Source organism: Sebastes fasciatus, chromosome 11 (assembly GCF_043250625.1).
Source record: "Sebastes fasciatus isolate fSebFas1 chromosome 11, fSebFas1.pri, whole genome shotgun sequence".
Lineage (NCBI taxonomy): Eukaryota > Metazoa > Chordata > Actinopteri > Perciformes > Sebastidae > Sebastes > Sebastes fasciatus.
In genome coordinates, this window is record NC_133805.1 from 14,440,347 (window position 1) to 14,457,762 (window position 17,416).

At 41.4% G+C, this 17,416-nt stretch overlaps 1 protein-coding gene and 1 long non-coding RNA gene across 7 annotated transcripts; one reads left to right on the plus strand and one right to left on the minus strand.

Moving 5' to 3' along the window:
- Positions 1 to 38: 38 nt before the first annotated feature.
- Positions 39 to 13,551, minus strand: LOC141777015 (uncharacterized). 6 transcript variants are annotated; one of them, XM_074650927.1, is made up of 19 exons: positions 13,328 to 13,551; positions 9,310 to 11,392; positions 8,535 to 8,667; positions 7,573 to 7,693; positions 7,373 to 7,477; positions 6,351 to 6,441; positions 6,112 to 6,255; positions 5,573 to 5,626; positions 4,950 to 5,050; positions 4,659 to 4,787; positions 4,455 to 4,551; positions 4,297 to 4,366; positions 3,930 to 4,066; positions 3,629 to 3,852; positions 3,360 to 3,422; positions 2,371 to 2,575; positions 2,089 to 2,187; positions 1,749 to 1,937; positions 39 to 685 (listed from the first exon to the last, which is right to left on the minus strand). In XM_074650927.1, the coding sequence occupies exons 2-19, from the start codon at positions 11,095 to 11,097 to the stop codon at positions 449 to 451; spliced, it is 3,987 nt and encodes a 1,328-aa protein (XP_074507028.1). In that variant the 5' UTR covers positions 11,098 to 11,392; positions 13,328 to 13,551; the 3' UTR covers positions 39 to 448. The 6 variants fall into 6 exon arrangements, with proteins under 6 accessions (XP_074507028.1, XP_074507029.1, XP_074507030.1 ...); XM_074650928.1 differs by lacking the exon at positions 13,328 to 13,551 and adding an exon at positions 11,606 to 11,687; XM_074650929.1 differs by lacking the exon at positions 13,328 to 13,551 and adding an exon at positions 11,522 to 11,673 and having other exon boundaries at positions 9,337 to 11,392.
- Positions 12,051 to 15,705, plus strand: LOC141777022 (uncharacterized). Its single transcript, XR_012595830.1, has 3 exons — positions 12,051 to 12,379; positions 13,345 to 13,445; positions 13,602 to 15,705. It is a non-coding gene; the product is annotated as an uncharacterized LOC141777022 (long non-coding RNA).
- Positions 15,706 to 17,416: the final 1,711 nt, after the last annotated feature.

The following is a 17,416-nucleotide window of genomic DNA, read 5'->3' on the forward strand; positions in this document are numbered from 1 at the left end:
TTATTCGAGGCCAAATGAATGAGTTTAAGGCAAAAGGAAGAGGTTTAAAGCGTTATTTATTAATACATAAAAAAGCATTTACAGCAAATACCTGAGTGCTTAAATCAGCACATCGTTAAATATTAAAATCATTAGTATAATTTAAGGTTCATGATAAAAAACATCACTGTGAAACAGTTTGTCACACGCTTTACAACTGACACGCAGATACATATTTGCTGTGAGTGTGAACTTTGGTGCTGGAGTCAAACCTCTGCTCTAAAAACCAACCAGTGTTCTGTATAAATGAGAGCTATTAAGATGTGAACAATAGAGAGGATGTGTGCAGGAGATCTAGCGGTTTCTATTGACTAAACAGAAATTGGTTCAAGTGTATTTTTGTGTGCGTCAGGCTGCAAACACGCCCTCATGCTGGTGGTGCATCTCCGACATCACCTCTCTCTCCCTTTTATAACAGCGACTCAGTTCGTACGGTTTTGCCACTGCGTCCGGCGTCTTTTACAGACTCCTCCATCATCATCCTCGCTTTCTCCTTGTCTTCACCTGTCTTATCCAAAACTGTCTTCTCCTTTTCCTCTTTCGGCCTCTTGTCTCCTTTCCTCTGTTCTTTCTCCTCTCTTTTCTTGATCTCCTTCAGCTTCCTCTTGAGGGCGGACCGGTCGCTTTGACTGCACACCCCCAGAGCCTGACGACAGGGAGGAGAAAGACAAACAGGGCGTGTAAATGTTAACAGAAGATAGTGTTCAGGTTAACAATGGCCCTCCAACAAAACCAGACTTCCTTATTACATTTCACTAGAATAATTATAGTCACAATTGGCAACAAAAGTGGCTTCAGCCCAATAAAGAGGACATAGGCAGTTTCACTAATGTGGTTATTACCAGTAGAGCCATGGTCTACTGTATTATACTAAATCATCACAAATGAAATAGTATCACCATATAGTGCATGTCGACTGAGAAGTAACAATGTTTTAAAGTACCTTTTTTAATATCAGATTTTGCACATGTAAAAAACGGACAAACTTCTGCCTTTTGCATGCAAAAAGGAAGACAAAGTATGTTTGAAGTTATTGAAGAGCAATGACAAGCATATTTTTAAACTGTGAATGTCCCGCTCAGCAAATATCTTTGTAAAAATTTAAATAACCACTTTTAAAAAGGGAACATTATGTTTATTTAGGTTACATACTTTGTTAAAAAGGTCAGCCGATATATCCATATCAGCCTCTTAAATATTTGTACCTGCCTCAAAAATGCGTATTTACTTGTAGTTATTTCCCAACTTTATTTATTGAATTTAGCTGATAATAGATAACAAGTAGCATTCAGAGTTTCAACTCAGATTTTAAATATATATGACAGATAAAAAAGCAACAAAAAAAAAAACTACAATTAAATGGAATTTGGTCACCTATAAGAAATACAACGTGTACTTACATGGCAATATTCACATATGTATATACATGGCCTTGGAGTTTGTACTGTAAGTCTGAGATGGCAAGAAAAGTTAATTTATCAGCGTATGTGGAAAAATTGTGTCTTCTTAAAACTGGCAGATGGAGTTGTTATTTCATATTAGCACTACTAAGTCTAGTAGCTATATTAGAAATAGTAAAATCAATATGAAAAACTGCTCTACCAAGTGACTTAAACAGCTAAATAGTTAACGAGGTTATACGTATTTCCGTGCCTACCACATTAGCTAAATCATTTGTTTCCCTCGTCATCATCATGTTAACCGCTCACCTTGAGTTTCTCACTGTCCATGTTGAGCAGCTGCTTCCCGTCCACACCTCTGGCCGCAAACTCCGACGCGTACTCGTCCATGTTCATGGTGATTAACCACAGACAGACCTGCTGGTTGTCCCACTCCAAGACGGGTCGGCTTTGCCACTGGTTGTTGTTATTGCTGGGAACTGGGTCATCGTCCAACGTCTGACGGGACAAAACACAGACAGAGTGAGGAGGAGCGAAGGAAGGAAATGAGAGGAGACTGTAATTAATGGTGAAAATGATTGGACAGTGAGTGCTCTGTGTGGAAAGAAGAAAAAGGAGAGAGAAGGGAGGAAAAGAAGGACAGACTCACCTCGGTGGAGGAAAAGGTGAAAGCGTGAGAGTGTCCAGAGAGGGAGAGGTCAGAGACATGACCCACCATGCTGGAGCAGCCCACTGGAGAGCCAATACTCTGCAACCAAGAGAAAACACCAAGGCTGCCTGTGTACTCTGCTTCACATCTCCTGCATGCTTGTTTATTTAAAAAAAATTAAGATTTCTGTCTGTGTGAGATATCGAGAGGCGTATTTAGAGCAGAAAGTTCAGACAGAGGAGGAGGATGGCATGCAGGGAAAGCCGTCCTGTCTTTTCTTACCTGGTCTCTTCTACCTGTGGTGGTCAGGTACGGTAAGCTGCTGCTGGACACCGACCGAAGTCTCTCCCTGCCTCTCTCAGCGTCCGCTTCTTTTTCTCTCCCTCGCTCTCCAAACCAGGGGAAGGGCAAACAAGAGGGCATGGAGGTGATTGAACCCGAAGGAGAAATTCCAGCGGGCTCGTCCACCAGGTCACCACACGACCCCCTGGTAGCAAACAGTTAATTAAATTATCAAATCAATTAAAACAGCGGTTCTCAACCATTTTCCTTAAGGGATCCCTGACTGAGCGACATTTTATATCTTATTCAATGCATAACAATAACAGTACAGAACAACTGAAACTGTTCAATTAACTCAAATAGTGAACGCAATAATATATATATTTTAAATTTGAGAAGTTCATACTTCATAGGCTTCTTTTTTTGTCAGTGTTTTATTCTCCCTGATGATTGGTCATTGTTCTATTAGCTGAAGGATGAGGCTGTTTAGTAGAGAGGGAAGGCTCTGTGAATATAAACTGTGTTCAGGTCTTCACTGTGCCCTTATCCTGTGAGATTTCTCTTTTTTACAATTTTATATTTTAATAATCCAAACTATAAAAACAATTTCATTTAGTTTTTTTACACGGAAATGATTGAAATACTGAGATATAGTCCAACTGTATGTATTTTTTTAAGTTGTCTTTGCTGACCCCTAGTGGGGGTCGGGACCCCCAGGTTGGGAACCACTGAATTAAAATGTGACATTTTAAGCACATTTCTGAAGCATCCAGCATAATAAGTTATTCAGTGCCCATTTTCATCAACTTCCTTTGTGCAAATGTATTCAAGAGGACGTGACATGACTACATATCAATTGTATTTCTTCATGTGTATTTTAAAAAAAAAAAAGTCTTTAATGTATCTCCAGATGCAATATTTTTAATTTTCAAATATTTGCCATTTCCTCTTGTTAAAAATGTGCATTTTGTGTACATGGGATATCACACCTGTTGTTTATGGAGCTTTTGCGGTGTTTCTCACTTCTCCTTTTGAGAGACTTGCGAAGGCCACTGAAAAAGAAACATACTAGCGTTATTTAAAGCATCGGGAACAAGTGTACCACCAGCTAAATGGCCAGTCGGTGTCACTACTTGACCAGCCACTGTGGCTGAAAGGGAATCTATGAACTACTAAGGCTTTTAAACCAGGAAATATGAGACACATATTAGATTATGATCTAAATCTAAGACAAAAGAAAGAGACAGAGACCCTGCACCTGAAGTCGGGAAATTTCCTTTTGGACTTCCTGGATGCGGAGGAGTTGCATGACGAGGGAGTGACGGTGTCGTTGATGTAGATGGGAGGGGTGAAGACGGAGCCGGGTTGAGGACTGAAGGCCGAGAACGACGAGGTGCTGGACAGGTCGCTTCTGCTGCTCCTTTGCATCGCAGTGGGAGCAGACAGTGATTGGCTCTCCTGCGCTTTCTGAACTTCTTCTAACTAAAAAGCAACAGACGATGCGTTTGAGTTTTACAGTCAGAAACGGCACATTTAAATGTCAATCCGTCACATTTTACCTGTTTTCTAAAGCTCTCTCTGAGCTTGTCTCGAGAGGGCGGGTGGCGCTTGGACTTCTGGGCCAGCTGAGCTCTGGCTTTGTGAGCACTGGTGTCTAGAAGTCCTGTATCGGGAACTGGAATATGCCATTCTGGACCTGAGACACAAACACAATTCCTTTTGCTCGGTCAAAAAGCACGTTTTTATTCATTTTCTCACTTGAATTACATTGTTTAAAAAGACACAAAAAGCTTTGAATTCTGTCCGTCAAAACTTTAAATATGAACGATTTCGAACTTTTTAACTTGTCGGAGGCTACATAAAGTCAAAGAGACATAAAGCCGCGTAAACAGTACTCTCTACAGTTACTGTAATTCAGCTGCTTACCCGTGACTGAAGACTCCACAGAGTGGTTCCTCCTTTCAGGTGTGGCCTCTTTTCCCTCTAGCTGTGCTACCTGTGATAAGCAGCGTGAAACAATGACTACAGAGAAATGGCAGGCTCGGTAAAGTAAATCCATACAGGACTGAGAAGTCTCCTCTTACCTGGATTTGCAGTCTTTCAACTGTCTCTCTGTGCAGCTTATCTCTCTCCACCATTTCTCCTCTCAGCTCTGCTTCTCTGTTCTCACTCTCCTCCTCTCTGAAGAAAAATATTTGAAAAGTACAATTTCAAAAATACACTCCCAGTAATTTAGGAATATTATTCTACCTTGTTAGAGAAATTGATGGGATGGATTGGATAAATACCTGCTCTGGTATTCTCTGACCAGTCTCTTGGCCTTGCTGTATTTGATCTCCAAGCTCTCCGATTGGCTCTGGGCATCAGCCAGTCGCTGGCTCACAACCCTGCACAGTGTCTGGGCCTCCTGCCAATACCTGATAGATAAGAGTGAAGGGGCTTTCTTACCCATCATTATCATCTTCATAATATTTCTTAATATGATTAGCCTTTTGCAGGCTTTAGGCTCCCACCCAGTCTTTAAGTTATCATGTATGGCAAAACACACTTCTAATGATATACGCTCTATAGCATCGTACTTCTCTAGTTTGTCAGCTTTCTCCTCCCCATCCTCCGCTCGTTGCTCCAGCTCAATCTTCTGGCTCTCCCAATCAGCCTGCTGCTCCTCCCATGCTTTTAACTTGGCAGACACACAGTAAAAGAATACATTATGTACGTTTTTTTATGAATGTCTGTGATAAATGTCATACGCACAAGGGGAAAGAAAGGGCTTCCAAAAAAAAAAAAAAAGCCCCTTTGTTGTTACGTCACACGTGCCAAAAACTATTCTTAGAGTTGGAGAAACTGTACACTTCTTGCTTCAAATGGTTTTGATACAACAATTGAAGTGCTCACTGATCCAAGTGTTGTAGAAGAAAGCCAGATTTTCTACTGAAAGGCTTTTTCGCCAACCCAATTATGTCACAGCGGTGATTACTTCAAGGCAAAAGCAGAAAAAGCAGAGGGCTGAGGCGGAGAAGTGTTGGAACGCAGCCCGTGTCCTAGTAACTCCACACCACGAGCCATCTCATACACAGTTAAATGGGTCAGACTGTTCCAAATGGGGATGCAAAGGTAGTGTATTGAAATGAGTACAGTTATTGGTTTCTGTGTGTGTGTGAGAGAGTGAGAGAGAGATCTCAATCTCAGCAGAGTGACCTACCTTTTCTCTAGCGTGGTGAAGTTGGGCTACTTTGCTTCGTAGTTTGGACTGAAGCTAGAAAGACAGAGAGGGTTGGTTTAAAATTTATATGAGAGGAGATACACTTTTACACACCTCTTACTGTCAGTATTTGTGTTTTGAGGGATTTTTTCTGATGCAACAACCTATTTTAATTTAGTGCTGACCTGATATCCAACAGTAGGTTCTGTGCATACACCTTGTTTATGGCTGCAACTAACCATTATTTTCATTGTCATTTATTTTAGTTGTTTGGGCTATAAAATGTCAGAAAATGGTGAAAATGTTCCCAAAGCCCAAGATGACATCCTCCAATGTCTTCTTTTTTCCATTCAATATATGTCATTGAGGAGTAAAGAAACCAGAAAATATTTAATATTTTTTTTTTTAATTACTTAAACAGATTAATTGATCATCAAAATAGTTGTCAATTAATTTAATAGTTGACAACTAATCAGTTAATTGTATAATCGTTGCAGCTCTAAAGGTTAATCAGTGAATTCATGTTGGATGTAAAGTACCTGCTGGTATTTGAGGCAGAGCTGGTAGTTGTCCAGGCCGGAAAGAACAGACAAGTCCTCCTCTTCCTCTTCATCTTCCTCCTCTTCCAATGACTTCTCTGACATGCTGCAATCATTATCCTCATCCCCGCTTGCTCTTCCACTCTTCATATAAAAACACACACACACACACAAAACAATCAAGCCACACAGAATTGTTAACACGATCGAAACACCACTCTCCTTTTAGTAAAACACACCTTTGTGGATGTTTTATCCATCTCCAGGCTTTCGTTGATCAGCCGTGCTACTTCGCTCTCCACGCCCTCCTTCTCTCGGCCGATCAAAAACCTGCAGCCGAAACAGAGGAATCAGTCACAGCTGTGAGCAATCAGCCCGTCCAGGTGAAGCACAGGTGTTGCTAATCACATTAACGATGGCCCAGTGTGGAAGCGTGCACAACACCAGGACCCTGAAACTGAAGCATCTAAATGGAATTCAGCCATCATGAATGTTATAATGTATACCTGTGCTTTTCCTACTGTGACATGACAACATGTCTTCTGTAAAAAAAAAAAAAGGCCTATTGTGTTGTTATTTCAAGCATAAACTGTTTTTAATACTATCTCAATGTTGGTGCGTTTACAGGCACTCTGATATCCAAAAGTTTTGATGAAAATCATCCCATTCATAAGTTTAAAACCCATTTCATAAAAACCTTATTTCAGAGGATCAAGGAAAAAAGCTCATGTGGATGTCTCGAAGAGGAAATGTTAATGTGGCCATTTCTGGCATTGAAAACTACGGATCTGCTCTCTCCGGTGTTTGAAGCGTCCTTGAAAGTGCCACTAATGGAGAGTTTTTCGTTAGTATCTGACAGGCCGCCAGACAATCTGAACACTGATGTGCTTTGGAAAATGGTTGGCAGTAATGTCAAGTATATATCAAGTGTAGTTGATAGGATAAAACATCCTAGATGGTGTTTTTAAAAAGGACTGGTGTGGTTCTTTAAAAAACATCTAGGGGGCGAGAAAATTATATTTATCTTGCTAACAATGTTTCATCTTTAAATAACTCCAATTATGTAACAAACACTTAGAAGTCTGACTCCACATCACTGATCAGATGGACAGTTTTTAAACTCACAAATAAAATATCAAAAATGCACTGTAATAACTGGCCTCCAAATCACTTAATGGGAACAACATCACGCGCCTCGACTCTCCCACAGTAGCAGCAATGTATACAAACAGCGAAGCGGGGGAAGATGCTGATTACTTACTTGACAAGGCCTGATGTATTCTTGAGGACTGTGGCTGCAAACAGCTGGGAGACTCCAACCAAACTCACCCCGTCCACATCCACTATCTGGTCATTCACCTTGATCCTAACACACATACACACACACGCACAATAGAAAATCTCCTGTTATTAGAGCCACACTCACTCCCCAGCAAACAAGAGACTGATGTTGAGATGCACCTTCCATCCTTCTGTGTTGCTCCTCCTTCAGTGACCGTCTTGACGAAGATTCCCAGTTTTTCCAGTCCTTGGTCGGCTCCTACACCCATTCCTATTATACTGATGCCCAGACCCTCGTCTCCTAGAAGAAAAACATATTAGGAATTTATCCTCAGCATCAGTCAGGGGGAGATTGTTGCACTATAATCAGAATCAGAAATACTTTATTGATCCCCGGGAGAAAATTGGGAAGTTACGGTTGCTTTTATATAAACGCATAAAGAAACATAAGAAAATGAGTATGTAACAAATAAATTATGTACACAATGCAACAATATATGTAGGGAAATATAAATAATAAAAATAAGAATAATAAATATGTACAAATATGTGCATCAAACACATACAATTTATAACCATAGTGTAAATAAGTAAATAAAAAAAAGGCTGAGAAGTGAGCTCTATTGAGTGTCTTAAATATAAATGCAAGAATAGGAGTATAAATAAGAATATTTCTTGAAATGTACAGTATTAATTCCGTCTTAATTACAGAGTATTGCACAATTGAATTATTGTACAGTATTGTCGTAAGAATAGTACGTATAGTACGTAAGAATAATAAGGAATCGTGGGGTAGTAGCTGCTCACAGGAATAAAATAAGTCCATAAAAGCACCTGTCAGGAGAAACCTGGTACTTTAAATAAGAGTGGATGGTGAATATATTGGGATAAGTCTGTATTTTTAACCCATTATATGTCAACCTCATACTTTTTTTAAACACACAGTCCCACTGAATAGTACAACTAAACCAATAGATTTCTTGTTCATAAAAGCTCTCTCAGAACTATGCCACTAGATATGACCAGTTACATGATTTATTTTCTTTCTGGATCCTGATGTGGACTTGCAACACATACTCTATGGACACCAAAAAAAGACATAAAATAAAGGAAGACAGACGTGAGAAAGAGCAGCTACGCACCCTTCTCTACGTCCACTGGAATGACATCCATCCTGTCCACTCTCTTCTCCAGCTCGAACTCAGCCGAGGCGGACACCGGGTCGATGTCCTCGTTGCGTCTGTCGTACTCTGCATTCGAATAAGTGCTGAACACCTGAAAGAAAGACAGCATTCACTATACGGCTTAAGTCACTGCGACGGCCGATGATGTCAAATTTAGGCCTACTGAAGATACTGTGTTATGCACTGATAGCTTGTGCATTCTGTGAAGTGAACCATCTGCTATTGACACAACAAGACACGGTTTATGTTGGCAAATCTGTCAAAGAGTGTGAGAGAACCAGGAAGTGCAGACTTCAGCAAACTGTACAAGCATAATTACAGGATTGCAAAAAAATCCCAATGTACACACACAACTTCCAGGTTACTGATACTACGCTGACCGCTACTACAATAGTGTGTGATGTGCTGAGCCAGATTAATGCCACACACACCCACAGGAATGTTTTCCGTGCCTCTATATCGAGGCGACTCTGAGCCGAGTGCTGACAGAACGAAGCATGTGGGATCTTGCCTTTCCTCCTCCTCTAAATGGATTAGAAACATGGCTTTGGGCTAACACTTCTCTTATATGGATTCAAACACCAGCTGGAACTGACAAGTCACACAAATCTACTATAAAGAGCTTCCGTGAAAAAGCATGAATGCAGAGACGAGTGACTCTGCAGCTGTCAATTAAGTGAATAATGAATGCAGAAAGCTGTGTTATTTTTTTGTTAAAATGATTCCACCTTACCTTGATAGGTGCTGAGGTGAACCTGACCTTTCTCTTTGCACTTTCTGCTGCATCCTCCTCCTCCTCTTCTTCCTCCTCCTCCTCCTGATCATCTTCCAGTTCAGGCACACCAGGAATTTCCTCAAATTGCGATAAAAGTCCACATCTCGTCTCCTCTGGATGAGTGTGCTCATACACAAAAGCCTCGTTCTCAATCCCACAGATAACTACTGATCCTGTCTGGTCCTCTTTGCCGCCGCCTCGTCCTCCTATATCATCTTTCCCATCACTGCGCTCCTCACGCTTGACCTCCTCTTGCAGCTCAGATGTTGAACCATCTTCTTTCTCTTGACTTTGTTTACATTCTTCTCCACCTTTCCTCTTTCCCACACTGTACATCTCAACTTCCTTGTCATTGTCCTCCTCTTGCATCATGCCTCTCTCTGTCCTTCCAGCACTTTCTTCCACTCCTGCAACAGTCCTTTTCTCCCCGTTGTCCCTCTTTTCTTTTGACTTCTCAGCCCGTGCAATGTTCTGCCCCTCCCTTCCACCCTCCCATTCTTCATTCACTTGCCGATACTTGTCCCTACCACCTTCCCCGTCGTCCTTGGTCTCTCTTTTAAACGACATGCTGGCTGATATCTCCTTCTGGTGTTCTTCTTCCACTCTGTTTTCCAGCGTATAAGGTCCCGGTGTCTCCATACTGGGCTCTTCAAAAACATCGTCCACCAGCTCCTGCACACTATATCCTGACACTTTGTTCATGTACTTTTCCCCCTCATCTTTGAGCCACTTTTTGTCCTCTTTCTGCACCTTTTCTTCCTCATTCTCATCACTTTCTGATGACCCGTTCTTTAAGTCGACTAGTTCTGCCCTCACTGGCTCCTCAGGGGTCAAGTAGAGGTCAAGAGTTGCTGTCCTGTCTTCCTCTGTTTGCAATCCTGTGGTTTGACCGCGTTTGTCGAGATAGGAGGATGATTCACTAGCGCCATCCGACACAGGAGATTTAGGGTGCTGTGTCAGCGAGGCCTGTGCAGGAGGCTTTGGCGAGGGAATATTTATGACGGGTAGGTTTATGGATTTGTCTTTATCAACGCTATCCTCTGTGTGAGCCCTTTTCCCACTCTCGTCTTCCTCTTTTTCTACCTGGCCTCCTCCTATCCCCTCTTCCCCTTCTTCTTCTTCACCATCCCCCACCCCTTTGCTTCCCCATCCTCTCGAAACCTGCCCTCCAACCTCCATCACCTTGGTCTCAAACAACTGCCGGGTTACAGAGAACTTCTGAGCCAGAGCAGCTCTGTCGATATCCACTATCTCCTCCGATCTGCATGATCTATCTTGCAGAGAAGATTCTGCAGTCGAAATGCTGGCCGCAGCGCTCAGAACAGACGAGGCACTCAGGACTGAACGTCTGGATGCAGGGAAAGGTGAAGTTTGGAGCTGTGGGGTGGGGTTATGGGGAGCAAGGAGGGGTGTGGAGCCAGAACTCTGCACTGGAGCGCCATCTTGTTTCAGCTGCTGGTTGTCCATTTTCAGGAAGATGTTGTCTCTAATCTTGGTCCCCCTGCTGCTGAGGACTCTCCCTCTGCTGCCTGTGCTGGCACTGGTGCTGGTGGTGGTTTTGGACATTATGGGATCTGACAGGCTGGATGGCAGCCTGGTTGGGTGCATGGCAGAGTGCGGAGCAGCTTTGGTCCCTGGTTGTAGATTGGAAGCAGAGTCAAATGAGCATTTGATGGCGTGGAAGTCAGACTTGTAGGTTATCCTGTGAGGGGAGGCGCTTCGGCCTTTGCTGTCCGTCCGCATCATCTGGGAATGGAGGGTTCTCTGAAGTGAGAATACAACTTGTGGAGGAGCTTTTCACAGTGAATGAAATGCACCTGGGGAAGTGTTGAGCAGGCAGATAATGTTTGAGGATCAGCTGGTACAGTGGAATGGTAGCAGTAAGGCAAGAAATGTGCTGGATAATGGAGCTTTATGGTGCTTTAAGAGGTTATACTGCATTTGTTTGATGACAGCAGGTGACAAAGGGCAGGCTCTTAGTCTGGAAACGTCATTGTCATCAGGTAGTCTTTAGATTGATCACCACAGCAAGAGTCTCCTCCTGGAAGGAAGAGTGGTTTGAGGAAAGGTAAAGTACAACACATTTCTTAAGAGGTGAACTGGCACAACAGCAAATTACCTGAGACAAACAATCAATGCTAGAATTAAAATGTTCATGCTCAGTACTCACTGCAAAATTTTAAGATTGTAAACACCGTCAAAAAACACAAAACATAGACATAAGGAGTTGTTTGGCACACAGCTATCTACTTACAATTAACCTGTTTGGACTTTGGAGCAGCAATAAAGTCCTGTGCACAACCGCTGCGTTCACGTGCAGTCGGAAAATTAACTACTACAGTAAGTCACACAGGCACGTGGTATATATATATCAGGGAAAAAATAATAATAACAGTCACTGTGAGTTAACCTCTTTTTGCTCTTAATTTCTAAGCATTTCTTTTTTTTTATGCGTCATAAATAAAGAACAGAGGCTTGGATTTGTACGTTTCAATGCTAGGCTGGTGTGCCTTCTCTTTAAACTGCTACTACAGGTACTACTACAGCACACTATGAAATAAAATTAAATGTTTTATGCCATTACCGTTGATGCTGCTCCTGCTGCTTTAACTTTGAATACACACGAAAATGCGTTAATGGTAAATAATAGGACCTGGGTTTTTACGACAGCACTTGAAAGCAGCAAAATCTCACCAACCTGGCTGGAGTGTGCGCGCGCAGTTTAAAGGTCGTGACAGCCGTTGGTCCCCTCTGAGTCAACTACCAACCGCCAACTAACTAACCGCCAACTAACCGCCAATTAGCCGTTAGGCAACAACGTTTTTGCAAAGCATTCTCTTACACACTATTCTCGACAGCTTCGTCTTACCGTAGAAGTGTGTTTTGTTTGCTGTCAGCCCGGTTCTGACGGCTCTCCCTCGCTGTGATAAATACAGACAGATGGCGACTCATGTCTCTAAATACTGTAAATGGATTATCCTCCCGGTAATCCTGTGTAAACTACTCCAGTAACTGCGAAACACTGACGGTGAGCGGAGGCACCAGCACTGGGACAAGTTAGCCTACATTAGCCTGTCGTTTAGTTCACCTACTACACTCTACAGAGGAAAGTCTTAACCTTTCAGTAACAGCTAACTTAAACCTGGTCAAATATTGTTATTGTGTTAAATGAGTAGTAAGTGTGAAGGCTAATATGATGTCATACCTTCTATCATAACAACTACTGCTTTTATTGACATTGTTTACACTGTGTCTCTCCATAATAGCCAGTAATTTACATGTTGGCATAGCAACACTGCACAATTAATCTACTGTCTTTGTATCAAACATGCAGGTTGCTGCTACATGCATTTATATATCATCTACATGCATTTATATATAATCTACATGTACACATATAATCTACTGTCTTTGTATCAAACATGCAAGGTGCTGCTACATGCATTTATATATAATCTACTGCATTTATATATAATCTACATGTACACATATAATCTACATGTACACATATAATCTACTTGTACACATATAATCTACTGTCTTTGTATCACACATGCAGGTTGCTGCTACATGCACTTATATATCATCTACATGCATTTATATATCATCTACATGTACACATATAATCTACTTGTACACATATAATCTACTGTCTTTGTATCAAACATGCAAGGTGCTGCTACATGCATTTATATATAATCTACATGTACACATATAATCTACTTGTACACATATAATCTACTGTCTTTGTATCACACATGCAGGTTGCTGCTACATGCACTTATATATCATCTACATGCATTTATATATCATCTACATGTACACATATAATCTACTTGTACACATATAATCTACTGTCTTTGTATCAAACATGCAAGGTGCTGCTACATGCATTTATATATAATCTACATGTACACATATAATCTACTGTATTTAACACTGGTATCATGAGAGGTTGCTGCTAACATGCACTTACCTTTACCTGTCTTTCAGCATCACTGCCAGCGTTGCCATCTGCTGTGAAAAAACGATATCACCCAGACAGAGGTGCTGCTGGGCTGCTGGCTGAATATTCACCTGTGTGCATGATGCAGGTTAGTGCAGTCAGAGGAGCCAGATCTCACACTATCTACCTGTGTGAGGCAAAAAAAGAGAGCAGTGATGCAGCACCTGCTGATGCATGTGTGTGTGTGTCTACCTACCTGTGTGTGTGTGTGTGTGTGTGTGTGTGTGTGTGTGTGTGATGCCAGTGTGGGTGAGTCGGTGCAGTACCTATGTCTGTCTGTCTGTCTGTCTGTCTGTCTGTGAAGCTGGCTTGTGTAGCAGATGGACTGGACTGGACTCCTCGGCTGGACTGGACTGAGCCGTGCAGAGCCGAAAAAGAATGGTTCTGCTCGGTGTGACCTGGATCTGACTGGAGACCCATCGTCCCAGGTGGCACTGGGACCTAGTTGATATAAATACTGTCCAATCACAAAAGCCTTCTTCTGAATGAGGCTAACCAAAGGAGGGGAGGGGAAGGAGGAAAAGTGAATTGAGTGAAGTGATGTCAGGGTGGGTGGCGAAGTAAATTTAGAGAGTTAAAAGGCTGCAAGAAAGAAAGTGAGTGAAAACAGGAGTAGATGGAGACAAAGACTGGAGGCAGAAATTTAACCTGGATTGGTTGGAGCGGTGGAAATGTGAAAGGGTGGCAATCATGAATTGAGTGGTGCAAATTGAGAGAGCAGTAAATTACAGGTATGATAGCTGCTGGGGAATAATAGAAAACCCCCCTCTATTTAACTCGGCAGTGGTATTTATTATTAATGGCGGGTAAGATGACAAATACAGAGATCTGTGTGTGCTGACATAATCCTCAACTCCCATTTCTCTCACCAGCAGCAGCAGGTCACCTTGACTTCTAAACAAGTTTTTGTCATCCCCTCCTCGAGCTCATATAAGAGTTTCTTTTTGAAAATTGGGTATGATGACAGTCGCATGACAACACTGCCATTCTGTTTGTGGCGAGGCATAGTCATAGTGTTGAGCTGGATGATGATGATTAAGCAGGTGACACCGGGATGGTAGGGGTGCGTGCAGGAATGAACCTCCTTTCACCTTTTGCTAAGCCACACCATTTAATGACTGCAAATCAAAACAAATCAGACTAAGCGGCTTCTACACTAAGCTAGAAGACATGTCACACTCGGTACAGGTCACAATTCTGTCATTTAAAGGGACCCCTTGTAAAATGTTTATGTTTCCTATTTATGTTTTTAAAAAAACCCATAATAATGTGATATTTTTTAAACTCTCAAACGTTAATATCTGTATCAATAATCCAGCATCTGCGTAGTACTAATTGTAACTTTCAATCCTGCTTTAATGGACTGCTACTACATTAACACTGTTAATTTACAAATTACTGGAAAGGACAGATGCTTTGTTTAGACTGAGATACTGTCTGACAGCTGATGGTATTAGCTGTGTGTGTGTGTCATGTAGGCTGCATTTGGCAGTCATGCCCCATATGGTTATCTGTTCAGTCAACCATTATTTAGAGTTTCCCAGCTTCACAAGGGAATTGCAATTCTCTGAACATTTAAATGCAGACACACACTCGACCCATGGCCGGGATGAACACACAAGTCAGCAGTTTTAATGAGCAAAGCATAATGTAACAGCTCCGCAGCTCTGCACAGTTAGTTTATACACGGCGCTGTGATTCAGTCTGGTGTGTCCCCTTAAACGGCACTTTTTATAGCTCGAGTGTTGGTGCATCTATGAACCCATTAACAATGATACTGCCACTTTGTGTCTGGATGTGTGTACTGCACATATATTATTTTAACAGCATCAGTAATAATGATGCAAAGATGAATGTGTAGAGCTCTGCACTAACACTGACAGAGTTATGGATTAAATTCTCACCAGTCAAACACGATAAAAGCTGATCTTCATCATACTGTGATGTGCTTTGGAAAGAAGATTCCGCATTGATATTTTTGTCCTGCAGAATCCTCAGATGTACATACAGTTTTTTTTGTATTTAGTTCAGGAGACAACAGCTGTTGTAGAAAATATGTTGTGAATTTGGAACCAAGTCAAACTCTTAACGGATGAAATTTAAATGGATGGATTGATATATTCTGCAAGACACATTCTGAATACCAATAGATGAGACTTAAATTATGCTCTTTTTCATTATCTTAAAAACGTTTATACTTTTGTACTATGTACTTTATTCTCCAATGTACAAAATCATTGAATCATACAATATCAATGAATAAGTCAAAGAACATGCCATAATCATATGTAAATCTAAATAAAATAAATAAATAAAATAATGAAAAAATAACTTATTTATTTCCACTCTATTATTCTTATTATTATTATTATGTCTGTTTGGCTGTTTCTGCTTGCTTTTATTTTATTTGAATTTTTATTGTTTGTTCTTTTTCATTCTATAGTAATTTAGCCTTCTTTTCTCCAAATTTTTCACATAGCACTTCTTAAAAATAGAACAATACCAATTCTGAGACAGCTGGCGCTGACACACACACACACACGCACACTTCATTTTAACAATATGGTAAGAACTTGCTCAATCACCCTCCAGGTCTACAGTCATGTGTGCTGAAGTGCCATCCAAACAGATGCAGTGAGGCAAGCGTAAGCATCCACACACACACACACACACACACACACACACACAACAGAGGCAACAAGTGCACATATTCACACATTATAATTCACCTGATGCAGTACAACTAATGGCTTTAAGGATGTCAGCATGCAGGATGAGGGGAGAAAAAGAGGTTGGAGATGCAACAGTAATTTGCAGTAATCTTCCTCTTTCCACTTCTGTTCTCCCTCCTCTCTCTGTTACCCTCTCCCTATTTTCACATGGATTATACATGGGACATGAGTTATGGTTTTAGGAAGTGCTGGATGCTCATAACCTTCCTGCTCCTCCTCATCCACCCTCTCTCTCTCACACTCTCACTCCCTACCTCCCTTTGCTGCGGTGGCTGAGATCATCCTGGTGACGAGCTGAATCTCTGGTGTCGCCGGCTCTCTCTCATCACTTGGGTTGAAACAAAACAAGTGAAACTAATTCTGCTTTGTTACTCTTCATACACCATTTCACATGATGCATCCTTCAAGGTCACAGCGGTTGCATCTTGCATTGATCTTTATTTAGGCACATAAACTCTTCTGTATACAGAAATAATGTTTGTATACAGCTTATTTATGCTAGCTGTCTTATATGGACCACTTGATACTGACAATGCTCTGATTTCTCCTAACAATATATTGGTCTTAAATCCTGTTATCATTATAGTTTGGTCAAGAATATGAAAAAAAATATTGATTGGGTCATGTATCAGTATATGTATATAATAGGACACCACATATCTTGAATTTTGATAATGCCTTTTTCCTATTCCCTGTCCTGTTGGTCATCATATCCACATTAATCATGATCATATGGGTTTAAATCTTCATAGTCAAGATAGTGCAACCGCTCTGCCACTTCTTCTGTCAGTTTTTGGTAGATCACTTTGCTACTTCCTGACCCATTTCTCCCTTATTTGCATAAAGTTCAAAATGTCTATATTTATACCCCTCCCTTTTCCTCACGTTGCATCCCAATTTCATGCTGCTTGCTATCCAACAATGGCTTGGAAGGTGACTCACATCCCATTGAAATAGAATCGGAACGGAGATTTCCTTGCGCTGCATTGCACTGGCTGGGTGTTTACTGCAGGGGGCAGAAGCGATACCCAGCTTTCACTGCTCTGATTTTTTTTTTTGCCAAGTTTTGCAACTTAGTTGAACTTTGACCCTAAGTACCACAGCATTTTCAAGAATCCCCAGAGTTGTGTAAGGCTGGGTTCAGACTACACAATATCAGGCCGATTACAGCCCGACCTGGCAGACATAGGGTGTTGGATCGGATCGGGAACGACAATGGGAGTTGGGTTCGACAATCGATAATTTTATCCCGTGTAATGTTTCATAGTGGACGACGCCACATCTGGGACGCCTCACAATGTCTGAAAGAGAGACTAGCATGTTTAGC